At 37.4% G+C, this 22,177-nt stretch overlaps 1 protein-coding gene across 1 annotated transcript in view; it reads right to left on the reverse strand.

Moving 5' to 3' along the window:
• Window positions 1–5,826: 5,826 nt before the first annotated feature.
• The window catches only part of LOC127855248 (Ca(2+)/calmodulin-responsive adenylate cyclase-like), a 92,427-nt gene continuing 76,076 nt past the window's right edge, over window positions 5,827–22,177 (reverse strand). The window contains exons 15-23 of the mRNA XM_052390673.1: window positions 17,261–17,411; window positions 16,751–16,853; window positions 15,844–15,964; window positions 13,910–14,029; window positions 13,017–13,163; window positions 10,739–10,837; window positions 10,417–10,534; window positions 9,813–9,937; window positions 5,827–9,499 (exon numbers count right to left, since the gene is read on the reverse strand). Of these exons, the coding sequence (XP_052246633.1) occupies window positions 6,410–9,499; window positions 9,813–9,937; window positions 10,417–10,534; window positions 10,739–10,837; window positions 13,017–13,163; window positions 13,910–14,029; window positions 15,844–15,964; window positions 16,751–16,853; window positions 17,261–17,411 (4,074 nt within the window). The 3' untranslated portion in view covers window positions 5,827–6,409. The remainder of the gene's footprint in view (window positions 9,500–9,812; window positions 9,938–10,416; window positions 10,535–10,738; window positions 10,838–13,016; window positions 13,164–13,909; window positions 14,030–15,843; window positions 15,965–16,750; window positions 16,854–17,260; window positions 17,412–22,177) is intronic.

Genomic DNA, 22,177 nt, shown 5'->3' on the forward strand with positions numbered 1-22,177 from the left:
TTAGTGTAAACAAATACCTATAGAATATAATGTAATCTATAGGTCTTTGGGGTAAGTAGATACAAAATATACTACGGGAGTGCACATCATATGTGTCCTCACATGCCTTATTATGAGTATATTTCTTTACTATCGAAGAAAAGTATGTTAATATTTGATTTAAACGCAGTTTTTCGACACATTTAAATCACACCTTCATAGCCGCGTTATTCGAAAATGGGTCTTATGCGTTTCGGCCAGCGTTTGTTAAACCCAACATGTGCATTTGCGCTGTCAGGTCAGAGGCGATGCTGTTCGCTATAAAATCACTCAATATGTTATGATATCATTATGTATCTCCTGACCAGACTGAGAGATGCGCAGGCTGAGTGGGCTATATATATGATGGGCGTATATGGAATAAGACCCATTTTCGCATGACGAGGGTCATTAAAAAATCTCATTGCGAATTGTAATTTGAGTACAATGCTTTTTTATACAAAATTGAATTCAAAATGGAAAACTTGTTAATAATGGCAGCCTATCCAGACGTTCAGGAACGATTTCCAGACGTGCTGACCAAGTACGGCAAACATTGTGGTTGGATAAGTAAACGATTTCCTCTTATCGTGACAATACTATTTCGGTAATGATTTTTTTCTCATCTTGAAAGCAAAACTGAAATTCTGCGAGATGGATTTTAACGCGTAATTGTAACTGGGCCACAATTTGTGTCGTTTGAACATACAGAGAGTACCGGTAGTCCGGAATTCCTTACACTGAACAGTGCTACATCCTTTGCACTGAGCACAGACAGAGTGATGCAGCCAAAGTTCAGAGGTTGTATCTCGAATCAGCCTATGAAATATTCGAAAATATTCATTGGTGTCTGTTGGCGTTATGTAAAAGTCAGTAATATGAAAAGCTGAGTAAAACAGCTAGGTCGAAAAAGAGCAGTGCTTTATACCTATGTTTAGGTCAGAGTTGTTGACAATGTGTGAACTGCTCGGGTAACAAGTAATGCATAAACAACAATGTACGGTTCAACAGGGCTGTCTTTATGACTACCTAATTCGAGAGTAAAAAGTATTGCTGGCAGATAAAATTTTTTGTTATTTTCATCAATTATCTTATTGTTTATTTTGAATTTGTATATGGTGTCAAAAATCAAACGTTTTGTAGAGGGAATTTTCATCATGAAATTATATTCTTATTGAGATAGGTATGCGATATTCCAATAATATTAATTTAATATGATGGTGATTGCAAATTGTCTTTATATTCAGTTCTATTTTTTTCATCATACTTTATATGCTTTCAAAACGTCCAAAAAGAGCCATGTTGTTGTTATTTTGTCTAAGTTATCTCTATGAAATAAATAAGATGACAAAAGTGAACACAAAGCTCGACCCGTGCGTTATGACACACTCTTGATAAATTTGAATGGCGTGTGTTCATTGCAAACTTGCGATTAATTTTGAACAAATGAATTGCGTCTAAAATTTTGCAATAGCGAACATCTTCAGTGCCTTCAGCGCTTTGATTATATGATTGCGCTAAATTACGTTTATTGAATAATTGAATATTGCATAAATATACGGTTATTATAAAAATGCAAATTTTTTTTAATTGGGAAAAGAGCATTATTTATATAAGTAACCATATGTGAAACACATGTTATGAAATTGTAAAAATCGTAATTCTCACAATACATTCCTAGATCAATCAGGGCAATAAATTAGATAGTACTCAAAATGAAATACATGTAATTAACAGCAACAAATGAAATCAGCAAGGAATATAAATTGCAATTGGTTCTTAAGTCATTTCTAATTTAGGAAGATAGATTTCTTCCTAATGAAGATTTATTTATAAGAAATATTTTTCTATTCCTTATAAAGATGTATTGATTCCTCATTTTTTCCTTAGTTTTCAATCAAATAAGATTAAATTGTTTCGCAAATAATATTAAAATTAAACCAACCTCTAAAAGTTTTCTGCTTTTTGCTTTTTATTTTACTTTACGTCTTTCGATTGGCTGTTAAAACGTATGAGGATTTCCTGATTGGCAGGTGAATTGCATTTTTTTCTAAGTAAAAATTATAAAGTCATAGAAGTTCGAATATTCAATGAACAATACAATATACGCGGCCAAACGAATCAAAACTCGCGAATACTTAATTAGGCAAATGTTTTTCTTTTCGAGAAATACTTTTCTGTTTTTAAAGAATAAATAAATATTCCATAGAAAGAAATAGTGACTTGATAACCTTATTGTGCACCAAGAAAACTCACTCTCAATAGTTTGTGTGTGGTATTTTTAAATGAAATATATAAAAGCAAAAGTTTATAGAATCATATCACAACTCTTATTTATCAACTGGACAGGATGGCATGAGAACAAGGATATCGAAATAATAAGCTCTTCGTAAATAGTGCGTTGTATAATTTGCTCAATAATTAGCCCAAAGATTAGAACACGACAATTTACTTACGTGATCTCTTTATTGAACTGCAAATTGCATCACATGACAGGTTATGGATTAACATAAATCAATAACATTTCTTCTTTAAAACACTATGAATACATACAACAGTAAGTTTATTTTTGCAACATTTGAGAATTGCATAATAAATACCAGCACTTAATGCACGATGTTGTTAACTTAAAAGATAAATATTTACCGTTAACAAAACATGAAATATACATCATATACATGTATGTATGCAATCTTTAATAAAAAACAATGGTTATGCCAAATCGTATCAACATATATACATAATTTAGTTCATCTTTAAATGAAATACACGTACAAACACTAATACTATTTTTGTCTTGCATAGTATACGTGTTTTTCCTCGACAGTGGATTTGAAAGGATACTTAACACGTATATTTCTTACCTGAATAAAGGCTAGACAATATATAAGTAATTGCTCTTTCAACTGATGCCATGGGTAAAGGTTTTTAAGCAAACTATTCAACGCAAACGCTATACAAAGTGTATTCAGCATTCTGGTTGACTGAAAAAAGTGAAAGAAGCGTATATATTATGTACGTTAATAATGAGTAGTTGGTAACCAAATTGTATGTATTTCGCAAACCGCAAAGTTCAAGGTAGTTCGCGAATCCAATGTTCGAAATATTATTTCTTCAAACAGCTTTCTTTCACCTGGTACCAAGAAAAGCTCGATCCATTTTCAGAAGATGCAGTGACACTGACTTATAAAAAACATGCTCTCAAATAATTGTCATTTTTTCATTTGATATTTAATGCCTCAACTTCAAAACTGAACAACATTAAGAAGCTGAAAGATAATAACATGACCATAATTTTAACCTTAAGAAAATTGCCAAAGCGGAATCTGAACCATCTATGTCAATATCAAAATGTTTCTGCTTTAACCTACCAACCTGACAGAAATACATAGATATAGAAAATAGAATCATGCTTATTTAAGTTTATGTATGCGATCAACGTGTTTACAAAAAAATGTAAGCAAAGCGACAGAAATATTGCAAAGTATTCAATTGTTTGTAAGACTTCATGACTTTCTTAATTTCAATCGATGTTTATTCATTAACAAACGCGTTTTATTTAGTATATGTCTATATTTCAATAGAATTATATTGCTCTTATGTTTGCAATTTTCATTTATAAATGTGTAACATACGCAAATACGAGAACAAGTTTCTTTTAACACAAATGGTACGTATTTTTTCCGACAGTTTTGTGTAATATAAATAGTTGAGTTGACAAAAGGAATTTAGAAAGGGAGAATACCTATATGTTTCTTTGAAAACTCGTAATTACCAAGGTGATTTTTTAATATAGATATGGGCTGTGTTCTGTAAAAATGGGGTTTATTCCATGTGCGTTAAGTGTCTTCCCAGCTTAGCCAGTGCAGTCCGCACAGGCTAATCAGGGACGACACTGTCCGCTTTAATGGTATTTTTCGTTTAAAGAAAGTCTCGTCTGCACAGGCTAATTTGGAACGGCACTTTAAGCACATGCATTAAACCCCCTTTTCACAGAGCACGGCCTGTATATTGATGTTTTAAAAAGCGCTAAAACATAAGATAATTGTTTTTCTAATCAAAATGAGTGTCCTTATATGAACATAAACACAAAACGTCGAACGTTAATGAGAGCTCGTACATACCAACAATCGGATCTTAAATAGTTGTGCAGAAATGGACAGTTATCAAAAAAATATGGTTAACCCAGTTATGCCTAGCGTCTAGACAAAAGGCATTGGCAAACAGCGTAGACGCAGATGAGACACCGCATGATGCGGCGTCTCATCAGGGTCTGCGCTGTTTGCTTAAAGGAATTTCTTAAGAAATATTCTCAATATAGAAATAAATATACTAGACATCCCTAATTTTGGACATAATTTGATCAAATTTACAAGGATCGGATAGTCCACTAGGCATACATGGGTTAACGCGAAAGAATATTCGATTGCAACGAAAAGCGACAGCAGAGTCTAGACAAAAAGCACAGTGAAAACTATAACACGCATTTCATACGTCAAAAATGTTAACATTTCAAAATGCATAGGAAAGCATTACATTCATACATATTCTAAAGGAATTTACATGAACTGTAAACAATTTTATTGACAATTTTAACCGAACAATTCTGAGACTTAACAGACTAAATACAATAGCTTGTAAAATGAAACTCAACACTCGCTTCGAATTTATTCATATGCTGATATGGGCTATCGCCCTATGTTGCATATTGTAATGTTGCAAAAATACTTATTCTTAACCATCATTTTCGAGTGGATTTTAGTAATTGGCACGGTAATAACTCATTGGAAACGATTTAAATGCATACATATGTTTTTATAAATAATTATTTATTAATTGCCTTTGATTTACGATTAAACAGATTATGCGGATATCCGGATACGAATTATGGCATTCGTTTACATAAATACTTTCATCTAAAAGATATTTTTTCATTCAGGATATTGAAGAATTCATTTTATTGATTCTGAGTAAGCATTTGCATAAACTACCATTAATTAAACATGCTGTTTGTAAAACATGCATCCCCCCATATGGGCTGTCCGTTGTAGTGGCAGCCATTGTGTGAATACGTTTTTTGTCACTGTGACCTTCACCTTTGACCTAGTGACCTGAAAATCAATAGGGGTCATCTGCGAGTCACGATCAATGTACCTATGAAGTGTCATGATCCTAGGCAAAAGCGTTCTTGAGTTATCATCCGAAAATCATTTTACTATTTCGGGTCACCGTGACCTTGACCTTTGACCTTGTGACCTCAAAATCAATAGGGATCATCTGCGAGTCATGATCAATCTACCTATGAAGTTTCATGATCCTAGGCATATGCGTTCTTGAGTCATCATCCGAAAACCATTTTACTATTTCGGGTCACCGTGACCTTGACCTTTGACCTAGTGACCTCAAAATCAATAGGGGTCATCTGCGAGTCTTGATCAATCAACCTATGAAGTTTCATGATCCTAGGCGTATGCATTCTTGAGTAATTATCCGGAAACCATTTTACTTTTTCGGGTCACCGTGACCTTGACCTTTGACCTAGTGACCTCAAAATCAATAGGGGTCATCTGCGAGTCATGATCAATCTACCCATGAAGTTTAATGATCCTACGCGTATGCATTCTTGAGTTATCATCCGGAAACCATTTTACTATTTCGGGTCACCTTGACCTTGACCTTTGACCTAGTGACCTCAAAATCAATAGGGGCCATCTGCAAGTCATGATCAATCTACCCATGAAGTTTCATGATCCTAGGCGTATGCGTTCTTGAGTTATCATCCGGAAACCATTTTACTATTTCGGGTCACCGTGACCTTGACCTTTGACCTAGTGACCTTAAAATCAATCAGGGGTCATCTGCGAGTCATGATCAATCTACCTATGAAGTTTCATGATCCTAGGCGTATGCGTTCTTGAGTTATCATCCGGAAACCACCTGGTGGACGGACCGACATACCGACCGACCGACCGACCGACATGAGCAAAGCAATATACCCCCTCTTCTTCGAAGGGGGGCATAATAATTCTTAATTTATGAAATGTTTTAATATCATCAGCATTAATGGTAGAAGGTATATATAGGCAAAGTCTTGCTTATTTTACAGGACCCAAGTCTATTCTTTACTCTCATGTCGTAAAAGCAGCTAGCGCATGCATGACAAGTGTGTGCTATTTTCAAAAGTAAATTCTTAAAATTCGAGCACACGATGTATTACAAGTAAACGAATGCCATATTTGTATTATATCTGACCATACTAACATATACAAAGACACGCGATTTATTTGCAGTAAATATACCCAAAGTAAAAAGTGTGCATAAAAATATCAAAATCTTGTGTTGCTTCCATTTTTTGTTCAAATAGTTATTTTGATACGTTTGAGAGTCAAGATTAAACATCTGTAATTTTCTTCTTGGGAAACACAGGCAATGGTGGTAGATCTAGACTATAGTGATCGCTAACCGTTACATCGTCTACATTCATATCATCGTACAAATCGGCATCCATGTCACTAACTTGGTCAATATTAAAGAAGTCCTCGTCACTCAACATTCCCGGTCTATAATTATCGTACTCAGATTCATACGCGGACGAACTACTCTGGTGATTCAAAGCCGGGTCACTCCTTGACATTTCACTGCCTGACTCAATGGATGAAACACTTATACTTTCAATACCGAGAGGGTTTCGTCCGGAGAAAAATGGAAGCATATATGAATGCATATTAAGCGCTTTGTATTTTGATTTCGGGCTGCCGCATGCGGATGACTGATTTGAAGTCATGGGATCTTCATGATCGCTTGGAATATAGTCCAGGCTCCTGCAGTAACGCGGAGGAATCGTGTAATTATGGCGACGTTTAACCTGAAACGGGTTTGGCGCTACTTTTCCGGGAGTACGAACATTGCTACTATCAGTATTATTATCAGTTGTCTCTTTTGATCTGTTTTTGTTTTTGCTCTTCACCATTGCACAATTTTCCTCTTCGGAACCAAATGCACCGTTCCCGTTCAATAACGGTTCGAAATCGCTAAAACCTTTCACTGAAGTGTCTCCGACATAGTCCAAGTCAAGGTCAGAATCGTAGTGATCGCTGAAGACGTCTTTATGTAAACTCAATTCCAACGCAGGATGATCATTCGCCAGCTCTTTCAAAAGCTGCGTCAGTGAAGTCGATTCCGCTGTAACCAGGGGGAACTTCGGCGTCTGCTGCCCGCGAGACATACTATGTATTGTATCACTCGACCGAGACAAGTGCCTAGTTAAATGGGGCAACCCGTTGTCGGAATGGTTAACAAAATGTCTGAAACCATGATCCGGATTCGAAATTTGCCGGACGTACGCAGGTCGTGCGGGTTTAAGTTCAATCGGCTGCAAAAGAACAACTGAAGAATTTTCACTTTGTTGGTGCGATGCTTCAGACTCGTCATCCGATAAAACGCTTACCGACATGGGCGGATCTTTACGAATGCGCATCGCTATTCCTCTGTTACGCAAACGTGGACTAGAGTTACTGCGTTTAACTTGAGGCACCGAGTTTCGATTATTGCACTTCTCCTTACTACTGTCCGAAGGCGAACGTTTAAGCAGCGACATTAGTTTTTCTTCTTCTTCCGAGGTTTGGTCGACAGGAGCCGGTAAAAGTGACATCATTTTGCCGTCAATACTAGCGACCAAGGGGTTTCCGGAAGTTGGTGTAATTGTGGACTGGGAACTATTGCTACTTTTTTGAGACCCATCAGAAATCCGTCGGTTATCCGGCGGCGTTGGTCTAGGAGGCAAACGTGACAGGTTTTGAGTTTCCAGCACTGGCGCGATACTTGTGAGAGGTGCTACAAACGAACTAGGCGTTGTTCGGGGTGCGGACCTTTGAGCGGACGCGACTCGTGGTGGTGGCGTGGGCGCCGGGCTGTTATTCGATGAAGGTGTAACGGACGCAGCGATTGGTTCTCTGTAAACAGCGGTCACAAACTGTTCCTTACAGGAGTCATCGCCTAACGGCTTGTGTTTGTTAATCACACTGTATGTAGCTTCGGTAGGCTTGCTATCAGCTGGTATCGGTACATATCCACGAGGCGAGCGAGGCTGAACTTTATTGGGCTCCGAGGGCTTAACGGTTTTCTCTAGCTCCTTCAGCATGCTTGATCGCTTCCGTCGCTCCTCGAGCGGTATTTCATCGATACTGGCGAGCTCATTGCGAATGGATTGCGCGGCACTGGGAAACAAATTGACATTGGGGTTATATATACTTCGCGGCGACTGCAATGGCGCTGGTCGAATCGGTCCGAGGATCGGATTGGTTAATCCAGCCTGCACCAGAGGGGTTTGCTGTAAACGCGGGACTATAGGGTTGCTGACTTGATAAGGGACAATCGGGCGACCGTGTTCCGACATGTGATATTTTGGCTTCAGCTGCGGATCGTTTTTATGGTAACTCATAGAGGGCGTGGAAATAGAGTGGTACTGGACTTGAGCGTAGCCACCAAAAGACTCCCGATGTTTAGCCGGTAATGGAGGCGGCGAGATCTCTCCATCGACAGTTCGTGTTTTAACTGTTTCTACGTTAGTATCCTTTCTGCCGACAACGTCCATCGGGTTGCTGACGGATCGCAGTACCAGTGGTTTCTGGTTGCCGAGATGTACGTCACTGGCTTGAACATCGTTACCCACTTTAAGACTGTCAAATAAATTGTTCTGAATTGCGCGCGAATGTCTGTCGTCGCCTTCGCTCATTTTGATGTTTCTAAAATGCACTGCTGGAAGCTCCGGTGAGTCAACGCGCATATACGTCGACGAACACTCAGAAGGCGGCCCTTGACTTGAGATGCAATTTGTTAAGGTCGAGTTACCCAGCTTTTTCAAAGGATTTCTCGTATCGCGAGGACTTTCTAAGTTATTGCGTCGCCTGCTTAAGCTTCCGGGTGGGGTTGGCATGTTCATTTGCAGGTCGATCTTCTGCGCATGTTCCGGCTCTATTGAGCGCGCAAGGCCACTCGGTGACATCGGTAATGACCTCAGGGATGAGGTAGGGGAATTTGCAGGTTTGTTTTCTGTTAGGGAATTATTTGACGGTTTCTGAGACATAATTTCCGATTGTTTCTGAGTTTGACTAGAACTAGACGCGTTGCTCGTATGACTCGTGTTTGAAACGCTGTGTTGTAATAGCGGAGGTCGTTGCACGCTCAAGCTATTGCCATTTCGCAATTCGTTCACATTTTCACACATTTCCCGAGAATCTATTTTTGCAACCTCCGGATTCGTTTCGCTGCCGTCCGCAGAGACTAACGCCCCTGTGCCTCCCGAACCGGAACTAGCGTCATTACCAGATAAAGAGAGGAGACGCGGGCTGGGGAGGCCCTTGGCGGTCTTCCTTCCGGTGAGCCAGAAAGTCGTCATCTCGCCTTTCCCTTTCACCCTAACCGTCCCTCTACACTCGAATTCGAACCAATCACAGAGCGCATTCCGTACGTCCTCTGTAGTCTAAAATGATATAAACTGCAATAGTGTATGTATGTAATGTTTGCATCTGTTTATTTAATAAATGTATATGAATACTTATTCGTTATTCTTTAAAACGCACTCATTTAATTTTTCATTTCTTAAATAATTCATTCAGTATTTACTTATTTATTCATTCGTTCATTCATTCAATCATTTATTCATGTGTTCGTCCGTCAATTCATTGATTCATTCATCGATTAATTAATTCATTCATTCATTCATGAATTCACTCATGCATTCTGTGACTTCGCGAACTGATGTTTTTATGTATTGTTTTACCAGAATGCCTAACCTGTATTTGCCCGGGTTTTCCCGTGCTCTCCATGCGACTCGCCACGTTGACCGTGTTACCCCAAATGTCGTACTGGGGTTTCCTTGCCCCAATAACTCCCGCGACGACTGGGCCCACGTTGACACCTGACATATAAAAATAATCAATACAGTTAGATAATGTACACGTATCAAAGGTTAGTTGTGTAAGGTTATTTGAAAGAGTTACAGTCTACGAGAGCGAACAATTACGGCGTTTTTAGTCCGTTGACCTTGAAACATGTTACAAAAGAAATTCCTGTTTGTTGTCATAGTGTTTTTTTTTATCTACCGCTGATTAAACACCAATAAGCAAATCATAAGTACTAAAAACAGCACCCTGAATATTTCTCTAATTGGGTTGTGTTTTAGTGTATCAAACATTTAAATGCACAATTTGTGTAGCGCCGCTGTGTTTTACGGAGTATTTACTGTGGTTTGATTCGCAGCAGACGCCTTCGAACATATATGTGCAATAAACGATTTTTTTGGAAAATCAGCGTCCTTTCATTTCAAAACCGGTGATGTCATTTTAGCATGCACACTACAGATGTCGATTGCCAGAGGCTAAAATGCTTGAATCCTACCTATTTTTAACTGAAAGTTGTTGTAGGAGTTTTCGTTGATGTTTCGCAGCTTTTCCTGCATAGACATGATGAATTCTACGAGGATGGATAGATATGATGTCACAGAGTCCGGGCTGTCCTGAAAACAAACAAAAAACACGCTAACTTATGCACTTTAGAAAGAAGAATGATGAATATTGTTCTCTATAAAAAAAAAAGCTTTTAACCTTTACAGCAGTGACAAATCGCCGCATGTATTGTGATGTAAGTTGTAATAATCACGTAACAGAAACTCTAAGTTGAAAAGGGGCAAAACACTATTTGGAAACATCATCATAAATACCTGAATTTTGAACTCCGGGGTGAGCCCCACCGCGGCCATGTACGTGCTTCCAATAGTCTTGATTTTGTCAACGGCTTTGAACCTCGGCTCATTTAGGAGCTGAAACGAAGCATACGAGAAATATAACCTAAAAAGTAGGCGTTTACACTGATGAGTCGTTTGTTTGCACCAAAATATCTCGTTTAAACATTGTCTATATATAGATCACTCGCAGATTTGAAACACTGTGTCGATTTTGGATGGTATTTTATCCTTTAGGTTCATTTTTCTTTGAATTCATTCATAGTGTTTACATTAAAAACGAAAGTATGTTTCCCGCTTTCAAGTCTTTAGTTTTCGGTAAGTTCCATGCAAATATTGTGCGAACTTTATATTGATTATTTTATGTTTATGTACATAATTTAATGATCTAACAATACACGTCGGTTATGAACATGCACAATATGTATATTACGCTGTGGCAATTGAAGACCATATTCCATGTGGGACTATCTGTGACTTTGGATCACTTTTGAGTGAAAGTAACCCAAGCAACTTTGCCCATTTGTCATAGATTGCATTATAGCTTAGAGACTCTTACAAATATTTATCCTGGTAACATGTTTCCTTTGGTATTATAAGTCAGTGCACGGGTCAGGTCTCCTTTGTCAGTCTGAATCGTTTAAAGGGGCCTTTGCACGTTTGGGTAAATTGACAAAATTGAAAAAAGTTGTTTCAGATTCGCAAATTTTCGTTTTAGTAATGATATTTGAGAGGAAACAGTACTACTGAACATTAACCATGCTCTGAATTGCCATTATATGCATCTTTTAACGATTTAAAACCCCGAAAATTCTAAAGCGTTGCAACGCGAAACGAATTAATAATTTGGAGAGTTCTGTTGTTGTCGTTATATTTTGTGAAACTACGAAAATTGGTAATATGAAGTATAAAATACACCTGTTATTATATTCGGAAGGATGGCCATGTGGTCTAAGTGGGATACTTTTTTCTCCAGGACTCCAGGAGTCAGTGGTTCGAGCCCTGCTGATGTTACCTTTTTTTATTTTTTTAATGTTATTCTTGATTTTTTTACTGGAGCTTTTCATATCCAATGTTAACATTTATCAATATAAAGCATTTTATTACAAACTTCAAAACATGCCTAAATATGTGAAAAGGCCCCTTTAAGGTAATAATTATCGCTTTGTACTACACTGTTCCATAGTCCTCCTCGTATAAAACATATATTGGGCACTGTGCATATACTTTGATATAGGTGTAAGTCACCCAGGTGAACAAAGACACCTAAGTCTCTCAAGACACCTTAGTTGACCCAAGTCACCCAAGCCACCCTAGGTGATCAAAGACACCATAGGTGACCAACATTTCCAAAGACATCCTATGTGACCCAAGTCGCTCAAGATAACCAACATGGCCTTAGTCACCCAAGACACCTACGTCATACAAGTCACCCGAGGTGACCCAAATCACCCAAATGATCGAAGCCACCCAAGTCACATAGGACATACGAAACCGGCTTGTATAGTGATTTCAAGTGAATACAAATGTAATTAGAATAGCTCAATAATTATGAATCATCAATAGTGTATTTATTTATTTATTCCAGTTTAACACCACTGGTGTGTGTTGCCATTAATTATATATATATCGAAAAAAACGGCAAACACGTTACACTTCTTCCATTTTTGTTGATACTTTAACGTTCAAAATTATGATTCAAATTAAAGTCCTTATCAAAGCATCAGTCTGAACGAATAGCCGTCGAACAAGCAAAACGTCATGATTCCATATTCAGCTTATGAGAACACAATATTTTAACACTAATACCAACTGTCAAGCAATCGTAATATATTATTATTAAAGTACTGCTTGAACGTGGGACATTTCTCGTTCAAGTTAGTAAATTCATAACACATATTGTGTTCAAATCTCGTCAAACTCCGCGATAATCTCGTTCACGTAATGAACTTGTTATCACAACGTATTTAAAAAAGTTTAAGTCAGGCAAAAACACAAATCGTATTCAAACCTCTACAAAGTGATTGACTCAATGATGTCCCTATATATAGAGCACAAAGCTTATTCAATCTTAATCAAAATCAACTATCTCGTTAAAACCGTACAGATATAACACAAACTCGTTCAAAACTCGTCAAATTCTTTATTAATCTTGTTCAAATATGTAATTTAAAACATACATCTCGTTTAAACTTCGTAAATCTTCGTTATAACCTCAGTCAAGTCCGTTCATATCAAGCAAAAGTATTGGCCAAACCTCGTCAAAATCCGCGATAATCTCGTTGAGGACACGAAGGCACTCCATTCCCTGGTTGTTTGCGTCAAGTTCCATGTAAAACTCGGAGAAGTTCGGGATGGACGCGAAGAAGACACCGATTTTGCTGTAGTGCTGACTGTACAGCTCCTGAAGGCAAACAGCTGATAGTGAATGTAATTTACATATGTTAAGCTGAAGGTCAGTTAAAAGGTAACGCCCAAGACCATAATCAAACGAACAGCTTGAAGTAAAGACGAATACCATGGCACGAATACCATGGCAAAGACCATTTACAAAATATATAGTTGAAGGTTTATCCCAAATGTAATATAGCATTTAGATATTTAATTTTGAAGGTTAGTGACACGTACATTTATGAAGGTCTATGGCAATGATAAACACATTTACAAATGTAATAATTAATGACAATCACAACTGAACCATTCATGACCATTTACAATCGTAATGCCAATAGCACATTATAAATGCAATAATGAAGGTACATAAAAACTGTAATGCACAAGACCATATACAAATGTAATGGTTAATTTCAAATAACAATTGTAATTCTGCAGGACTCGTGACAAGCTGAGTTTTAACTAAAACGATGTAATACTAAAGGTCAATGGACACAATTTATGCTAAAGGTCAACTCACATACCGACTGTTAAAAGTCAGCTGACATTGGAACACTAGTTCAGTAACTTCAGACATTACTGAATTAAGTTCTGTATACGGTTACATGGCTGAGACGTGTCTTAAGTCCATTATGTTGACATTAATTACATAACAACAATAGAAATAATCAACACAAAAAATATTATTTGACACGATAAGTAACTACGCAATAAAACAAAGACGCTTAAATTAACGGATTACGTTTATTGGCTTACCAGGTGCGTTTTATTATGATTGGTGATAAAGTGCGTGGCCACGTGGGTCGGAAGTAGATTGCACAGGATCTTCCTGTTACTCTCCTGTAACTCCGTCATCTCGATCTTTTCCTCTGTTGCCTAGGTAACAATGTCGCAACAATGACGACACATTTACTTTATTTAATTGAAGGTTTAACTGAAAGATTTGTGCTATGAAATAACTTAGAACTGAGCATGTCAGTTATTTTAAAAGTTGTTTAAATATTTCACGATTTGGGAAGCATATCGCATATTTAAAGTTACACTTTTTATTTATACATGTTCTTTAGCGAAAACAAAGAAAAAGACACAACAAAAACAATGTGAATAAAAACAGTTTTGGTACACTCCACACAGTCTTGGTTTTAATTATTTGCAGAGAAATATAAAGACAAGAGGGCCATGATGGCCCTGAATCGCACACCTGACTAACCAAATACAACCCCAGCCCAGATTTTATCAAGATAAACATTCTGACAAAATTTCATAAAGATTGGATGAAAACTGTGACCTCTATTGTCTACACAAGATTTTTCTATTATTTGACCTAGTGGCCTAGTTTTGACCCGAAGTGACCCAAATACTATCCCAACCCAGATTTCATCAAGATAAACATTCTGATCAAATTTTATAAAGATTGAATGAAAACTGCGACCTCTATTGTCTATACAAGGTTTTTCTATTATTTTACCTAGTGACCTAGTTTTTGACCGCGTTACCTAGTTTTTTACCTAGTGACCTAGTTTTTGACCCCAGATGACCCAAATACAATCCCAACCAAGATTTTATCAATATAAACATTCTGACTAAATTTCATAAAGATTGCATGAAAATTGTGACCTCTTCTGTCTACACAAACAAATTGTTGACGGACGCACGCACGCACGCAAGCACATACGGACGCCGGACATCACACGGTCACATAAAAAGTGAAATTTCAAAGGAATCAATAATGTCACACAAATTTAAAATCGCATAGGCCAATTGACCGTTACATCAATTAAATATCCCGTCTGATCCGTGGTGTGCAGCAATAAGGTCGCATCAAGTAAATATCGAATGGAAAACAGTGATGATACATTGATTGACTATCGCAAAGATAATTGTGACGTAAAATCTATGAAATATCAATACGTTGAAGTCATGTGAAATAATGCATATAATCTCCGCACAGGCAACAGCGAAGTCGCAGCACTACAATATTTCAAAAGAAACAGTAATCTTAATTAAAATGACACATACAAATAATCAATTAAATAAATTCCATAATTTACTTGTACAAACAAGATTGCTATGACATTCGAAAGAACAATATATAATAGGCATACAGTTGAATGAGTTAATTTTAAACCTCTGTTTGCATGTACTTTTTTTAAATAAAAAAAACCTGAAGCAAGAATGTATAGCCACTTCTTGTGGTTGTAAGTCGAATACTTTGCAGTAAATAAATTGGATAAGGCAGCGCCGTGCTTTTGTTTACCAAGGCAGGTTTTAACCTTTGAGTGAACATTGATTTGATCCGCGCTCTGTGAAAGGGGGTTTAATGCATGTGCGTAAAGTGTCCTCCCTGATTAGCCTGTGCAGTCCGCACAGGCTAATCAGGGACGACACTTTCCGCCTTAACTAGATTTTTGCTTAGAAGAGACTTTCTTGAAACAAATATTATATAAGCGGAAAGTATCGTCCCTGATTAGCATGTGCGGACCGCACAATCTGGGAGGACACTTTACGCACATGCATTAAACCCTCTTTCACACAGCGCGGCTCATTTACAGTTATCTACAAGTAAAATAACTTTTTTCACGTTTATCTTGAATATTTTTTACATAAAAGTGTATATCAGAACATATTCTTGAATACTTCGTGTATACCATACAGCACGTATTCTTTAACTAAATTATAACATCACCTACCATCGTTTTCCAGAGAAAATCCAGCCGTGACGTCCACTCAGTCTGACGCCCCTGCACGTACAACGTCACGGTAAAGATGACGATCACCACAATCCCCATGATATCTGTAGGTATTACGGGGCTGGAAATCGCAAGAGTCGCAAATCATAATAGGCTCACGTACAGTAACTGCGAAAATGGGTCTAATGCCATATACGTCCAGCGTAGATCCACATCAGCCTGAGCGCTCGCGAAGTTTGGTCAGTAGCTACCATGTCAGCTTATAATTAATTATAAGGTTTCGTGGTAGCATTGACCGACAGAATAGTCCTTACCAGACTGCGCAAAAGCGCGGGCTGGTCTGGAGCTACGCTTGCTGCATATTGCATAATACCCATTATCAGACGACTCGGCTAAATACATCTCAGTTACATTACACATGTATACATCTATGCCTAATATAAATAGCACAGCTGTTTATTTTTCAGCATTCTCTTCATCTTTTTTTAAAGCGAAACCGCATCTACTAATAAGTATGTAGCATTAAGAGAAACGATAATAAATCCTAAGTGAAGCCTTAAAAGTAATAGTATTTCTTGATGAGAATTGGGTAAATAACAGCCACCAAAAGAAATTCTTATTCAGCCCCTTTCCCACACATACAATCTATATATCTAGTATTGTCAAATGAACGGCTTATTATTGGCATCTGTTTACTTAATTGTTGTCGGAATAAGTTTATTGCAATCAATGAAAACGTCGCATATATTTGGGAATGTAAAAGTTCATCTTCGGATGTTTTTAACAATGCCTTGTATCTTAATAGTCCTTAATAAAAACACAATATATTCGTTAAATCATGAGAGTATTTTATGAGTGAATAGCATTTTAATCTTTTCGACATATATTACCTAAATCAAATTCTTACTTGTAAAGCGCGTCGTATTTGTCCAATATGTTCACGTGTGTGACCTCCATCAGTACAATGTAACCTCCCGCCATAATCAGCATCAGTATGAGCTTGATACCAGCTACAAACGGACGCATACATGATAGAAATACGTAAATTTAGAGTAACAAAGGCAATTCAATAATTATGTATATGAAAAAATCTAATAAAATCACAGTCGTAGATCAAGCGAAATCTTGAATTATAAATGGATTGTTATTTAACTCAGAAAAGTTACTATCGTGTGTACCGACACCTTCATGTAACATTATTCTAATCAAGCATGTAAATAATTCAAAACCGTATTTGTCATACAAATAATCACCCTTATATGATTATCATTATAACTGTCATCTTAAACCAACTCTTTATCTTCCTAATCAATAATTTAATAATACTTATCTGCAACACCATCATCATCATAATTATCACCATATTCATCCTCATCAACAACACCACCACAACCACCACCACCACCACAAGATTTACCGGCTAGCCTGAGGAAGATTGCGACGCTCATATACACCAGTACGCACGAGATGTAGATGTAGTGGGGTACAGGGCACTCCAAGTGGTCGTCACTCGTGTTCGATAGCACCTGAACAGTGAGCATGTGGAACACGCCGCCACCACAACAGAACTGAAAATAGGAGCAGGGCAAACATCGTATATGTACTGCAAATAAGAGCAGGGCAAAAATCGCATGTATAGTGAAAATAAGAGCAGAGCTAACATCGCATTAGTACTGCAAATTACAGCAGGGTGAACATCGCACATGTACTGCAAATAAGAGCAGGACAAACATCGCATCTGCACTGCAAATAAGAGCAGGAAAAACATCGCATCTGTACTGCAAATAAGAGCAGAAAAAACATCGCATCTGTATTGCAAATAAGAGCAGGGCAAACATCGCATGTATAGTGAAAATAAGGGCAGAGCAAACATCGCATATGTACTGCAAAAAACAGCAGGGTAAACATCGCACATGTACTGCAAATAAGAGCAGGACAAACATCGCATATGTACTGCAAATAAGAGCAGGAAAAACATCGCATCTGTACTGCAAATAAGAGCAGGAAAAACATCGCATCTGTACTACAAATAATAGCAGGGCAAACATCGCATGTATAGTGAAAATAAGGGCAGAGCAAACATCGCATATGTACAGTAAATAAGAGCAGATCTAACATCGCATGTATACTGAAAATAAGAGCAGGGCAAACATCGCATATGCACAGTAAATACGAGCAGATCTAACATCGCATGTATACTGAAAATAAGAGCAGGAAAACATCGCATATGTACAGAAAAAAAAGCAGGGAAAACATCGCATATGTACTGCAAATAAGGGCAAGGCAAACATCGCATACGTACTGGGAATAAAAGCAGGAAAAACATCGCATATGTACTGAAAACAAGGACTGTTTGTAAAACATGCATGCCCCCCATATGGCCTGTCAGTTGTAGTGGCAGCCATTGTGTGAATACGTTTTTTGTCACTGTGACCTTTGACCTAGTGACCTGAAAGTCAATAGGGGTCATCTGCCAGTCATGATCAATGTACCTATTAAGTTTCATGATCCTAGGCCTACTTATTCCTGAGTTATCATCAGGAAACCATTTTACTGTTTCGAGTCACTGTGACCTTGACCTTTGACCTAGTGACCTGAAAAGTAATAGGGGTCATCTGTCAGTCATGATCAATGTACCTATGGAGTTTCATGATCCTAGGCGTAAGCATTCTTGATTATCATCCGGAAACAATTTTACTATTTCGAGTCACTGTGACCTTGACCTTTGACCTAGTGACCTGAAAATCACTAGTAGTCATCTGCCAGTCATGATCAATGTACCTATGAGGTTTCATGATCCTAGGCTTAAGTATTATTGAGTTATCATCCGGAAACCATATTACTATTTCGATTCACTGTGACCTTGACTTTTGACCTAGTGACCTGAAAATCAATAGGGATCATCTGCCAGTCATGATCAATGTACCTTTGAAGTTTCATGATCCTAGGCCTAAGCGTTCTTGAGTTATCATCCGGAAACCATCTGGTGGACGGACCGACGGACCGACCGACGGACGGACCGACATGTGCAAAACAATATACCCCCTCTTCTTCGATGGGGGGCATAATAAGAGCAGGTCAAACATCGCATATGCACTGCACATAAGAGCAAGGCAAACATCGCACATGTACTGCACATAAAAGCAAGGCAAACATCGCATGTATAGTAAAAATAAGAGCAGGGCAAACATCGCATAATATTATGTTCTGCAAATAAGAGCAAGGCAAACATCGCATGTATAGTGAAAATAAGAGCAGGGCAAACATCGCACATGTACTGCACATAAGAGCAAGGCAAACATCGCATATATACTTCAAATAAGAGCAGGGCAAACATCGCATATGTTCTGCAAATAAGAGCAAGGCAAACATCGCATATATACTTCAAATAAGAGCAGGGAAAACGACGCATAAGCTCTGCAAATAATTGCAGAGAAAACATCGCATATATACTGCAAATAAAAGCAGGGCAAACATCGCATATATACTTCAAATAGAGCAGGGGAGACATGGCATATGAACTGCAAATAAACGCCGAGCAATTACGGCATATGTTCTGCAAATGTTTAACACTATATTATCGCTAATTTACATGGGTAACAAATAAAAAATGACTTAAATCGACTTTGTTGTTGTGTTAATCAAATGATGTAACGGTAAATGTTTGTTATTATTCATATGCGAATATTCATTGCCATAAATCAATATAATAAAGTAACAAGTGGATTGTGCCAACAGATAAGTTGACTTATAAAAGCCTCTATAATGCTCAAAACCAACGAACATTTCGTAAAGTATTTCGTAAAATAAAGCAAAACAATTATAAATCAGTGTTCCTTATGGCAATTGCCGAAATTTCAACGCCAGATGTGGTCTGGTAAAATAGATGTTTGTAGATACGAAATGCTCGTTTTTATTATTGTTTTGCATATTTAATTCCATTTTAATTTCCCGCAACGATATCTATTCATACGATACATGAACACTAACATGGTACCATTTGAGTGCTCGTGTGTCGTATGAATATATATATTCGCGGGAAATTAAAATGGAATTTATTGTGTCACAAATGAATAACAAGAGGGCCATGGTGGCCCTGTATCGCTTCACTGTTTTTTCTTTGCGAAAAAAACGTGTAATGCGCATGGGTTGAAATGTACCTAAGCATGTTACTTTCTCTTTCTATCCCTCGTCCCAATGGGCGCTTCAAGTTGAAAGGGTGAGCATTTTTATATATGGAAAAAGTTACTACCGTGTTAACTAAACAGACTAAAAAGCCCGGGAATTGTTGCACAGGTCCTTTGCTTATAACGTAGGTACATTTATCTCTCCAAAAGATATTGTCGTTCTTTCTATTTCACATCTTTTTGATGCTGAAGATCAAATCTACGCATTTGATTTGAAACAGATTCACAAGACCCATAGAAATTAAAATGCCTTAACCCTTTACCAAACGACACATTTTGGACTTTCCCAGGTTGCAGACGTCAATTAAATTAAAATGGAATATGAAGGAAATAATCAGGTAGGGTAGAAATAATTGTGATAAAAGGAGAAATTGCTCATCAACCCACACATCCCTAAGACCAACAGGCTTGAGAATATTATGATAATCTAAAGATTATTTCTTTATATTTTTAAATGTATTTAATTAAGTAATACATTTGACTTCTAAGATCAATTCATAACTTATATTAAGAAAATTATAAAATGGTCAGAAATATATATGGATTGTTGAGCAATTGACAATCATATCCACAATTCGTGAGTCACGATTCACAAATGGAACAATGAATCATTAGTTATTAAAAAGCAGCATATACGATAGTTAAAAACATTGCACTTCATTAATTTCAACACCTTCTCTTGGATATAAAGTTTGAGTTTACCGTGCAGTATCATATATTGACTTTTCTTGAAATAATTATGTTCATGGAAGTTGTGTTTTTAAAATCAATAATATATTATTAAACTGATTTTAATACTACAAAAAAGACATGAAATTAACATGTCATCCAAAATATTTTCATCCGGATATATGGTCACTTTTGACATATTTAAATAAAACCCGACTTTTTTCAGTTTGTAAGAAAAACATTCATTACACATGTTCTTACTTCAATGCCTTTTTAAGCAGTCACCATCTGACCTAAAATGGCACGTAATGACAGGGTTTTATCTCATGTTTACAAGATGTTGATGTTGTTGTTGGTCACAGCCAAACGACCGCAGTAATCTCCACTGGTAAACGTCATATTTTCAGTTTTGTGACCCCCGGGGCCGGGTCAAATTTGAGCCCAGGGGAATAATCCGAACAAATCTGGTAGAGGACTATAAGATATCACTACATACCAAATTTAGTAGCCCTAGGCTCTATAATTAAGAACAAGAAGATTTTTAAAGTTTGCACAAATAGGCCTTATTTAAGTAATGTTCATTTTTGTGACCCTGGAGCAAGGTCAAATTTGTTCCCAGGGGCATAATTTGAAAAAACTATGTAGAGAACTATTAGATGTCACTACCTACCAATTTTGGTAGAAATATGCCCAATGGTTATGGACAAGAAGATTTTTATAGTTTGCACAAAATGGGCCCATTATAAGCATATGTTCAATTTTGTGACCCCTGGGGAACGGTCAAATTTGATCCCTGGGGCTTAATTTGAACAAACTTGGTAGAGGACTATAAGATGTCATTACACACACTAAATTTGGTAGCCCTATGCCATACGGTTATGGACAAGAAGATTTTTACAGTTTGCACAAAATAGGCCTTATATAAGCAAATTTTTGATTTTTTGACCCCCCCCCCCCAGGGCAGGGTTAATTTGACCCCAGGGGCATAATTTGAACAAACTTGGTAGAGGACTATTAGATGTCACTTCATACCAAATTTGGTAGCCCTAGGCCCAATGGTTATGGACGAGAAGATTTTTAAAGTTTGCACAAAATAGGCCTTATGTAAGCAAATTTTCAACTTTTTGACCCCCGGGGCAGAGTCAAATTTGACCCCAGGGGCATAATTTGAACAAACTTGGTAGAGGACTATAAGATGTCACTACATACCAAATTTGGTAGCCCTTGGCCCAATGGTTATGGACAAGAAGATTTTTAAAGTTTTCACAAAATAGACCTTATATAAGCAAATGTTCCATTTTTTGACCCCCCGGGGCAGGGTCAAGTTTCACCCCAGGGGCATAATTTGAACAAACTTGGTAGAGGACTATAAGATGTCACTACATACCAAATCTGGTAACCCTTGGCCCAATGGTTATGGACAAATAGATTTTTAAAGTTTGCACAAAATAGGCCTTATATAAGCAAATTTTCAATTT

Source organism: Dreissena polymorpha, chromosome 13 (assembly GCF_020536995.1).
Source record: "Dreissena polymorpha isolate Duluth1 chromosome 13, UMN_Dpol_1.0, whole genome shotgun sequence".
Classification (NCBI taxonomy): Eukaryota; Metazoa; Mollusca; class Bivalvia; order Myida; family Dreissenidae; genus Dreissena; species Dreissena polymorpha.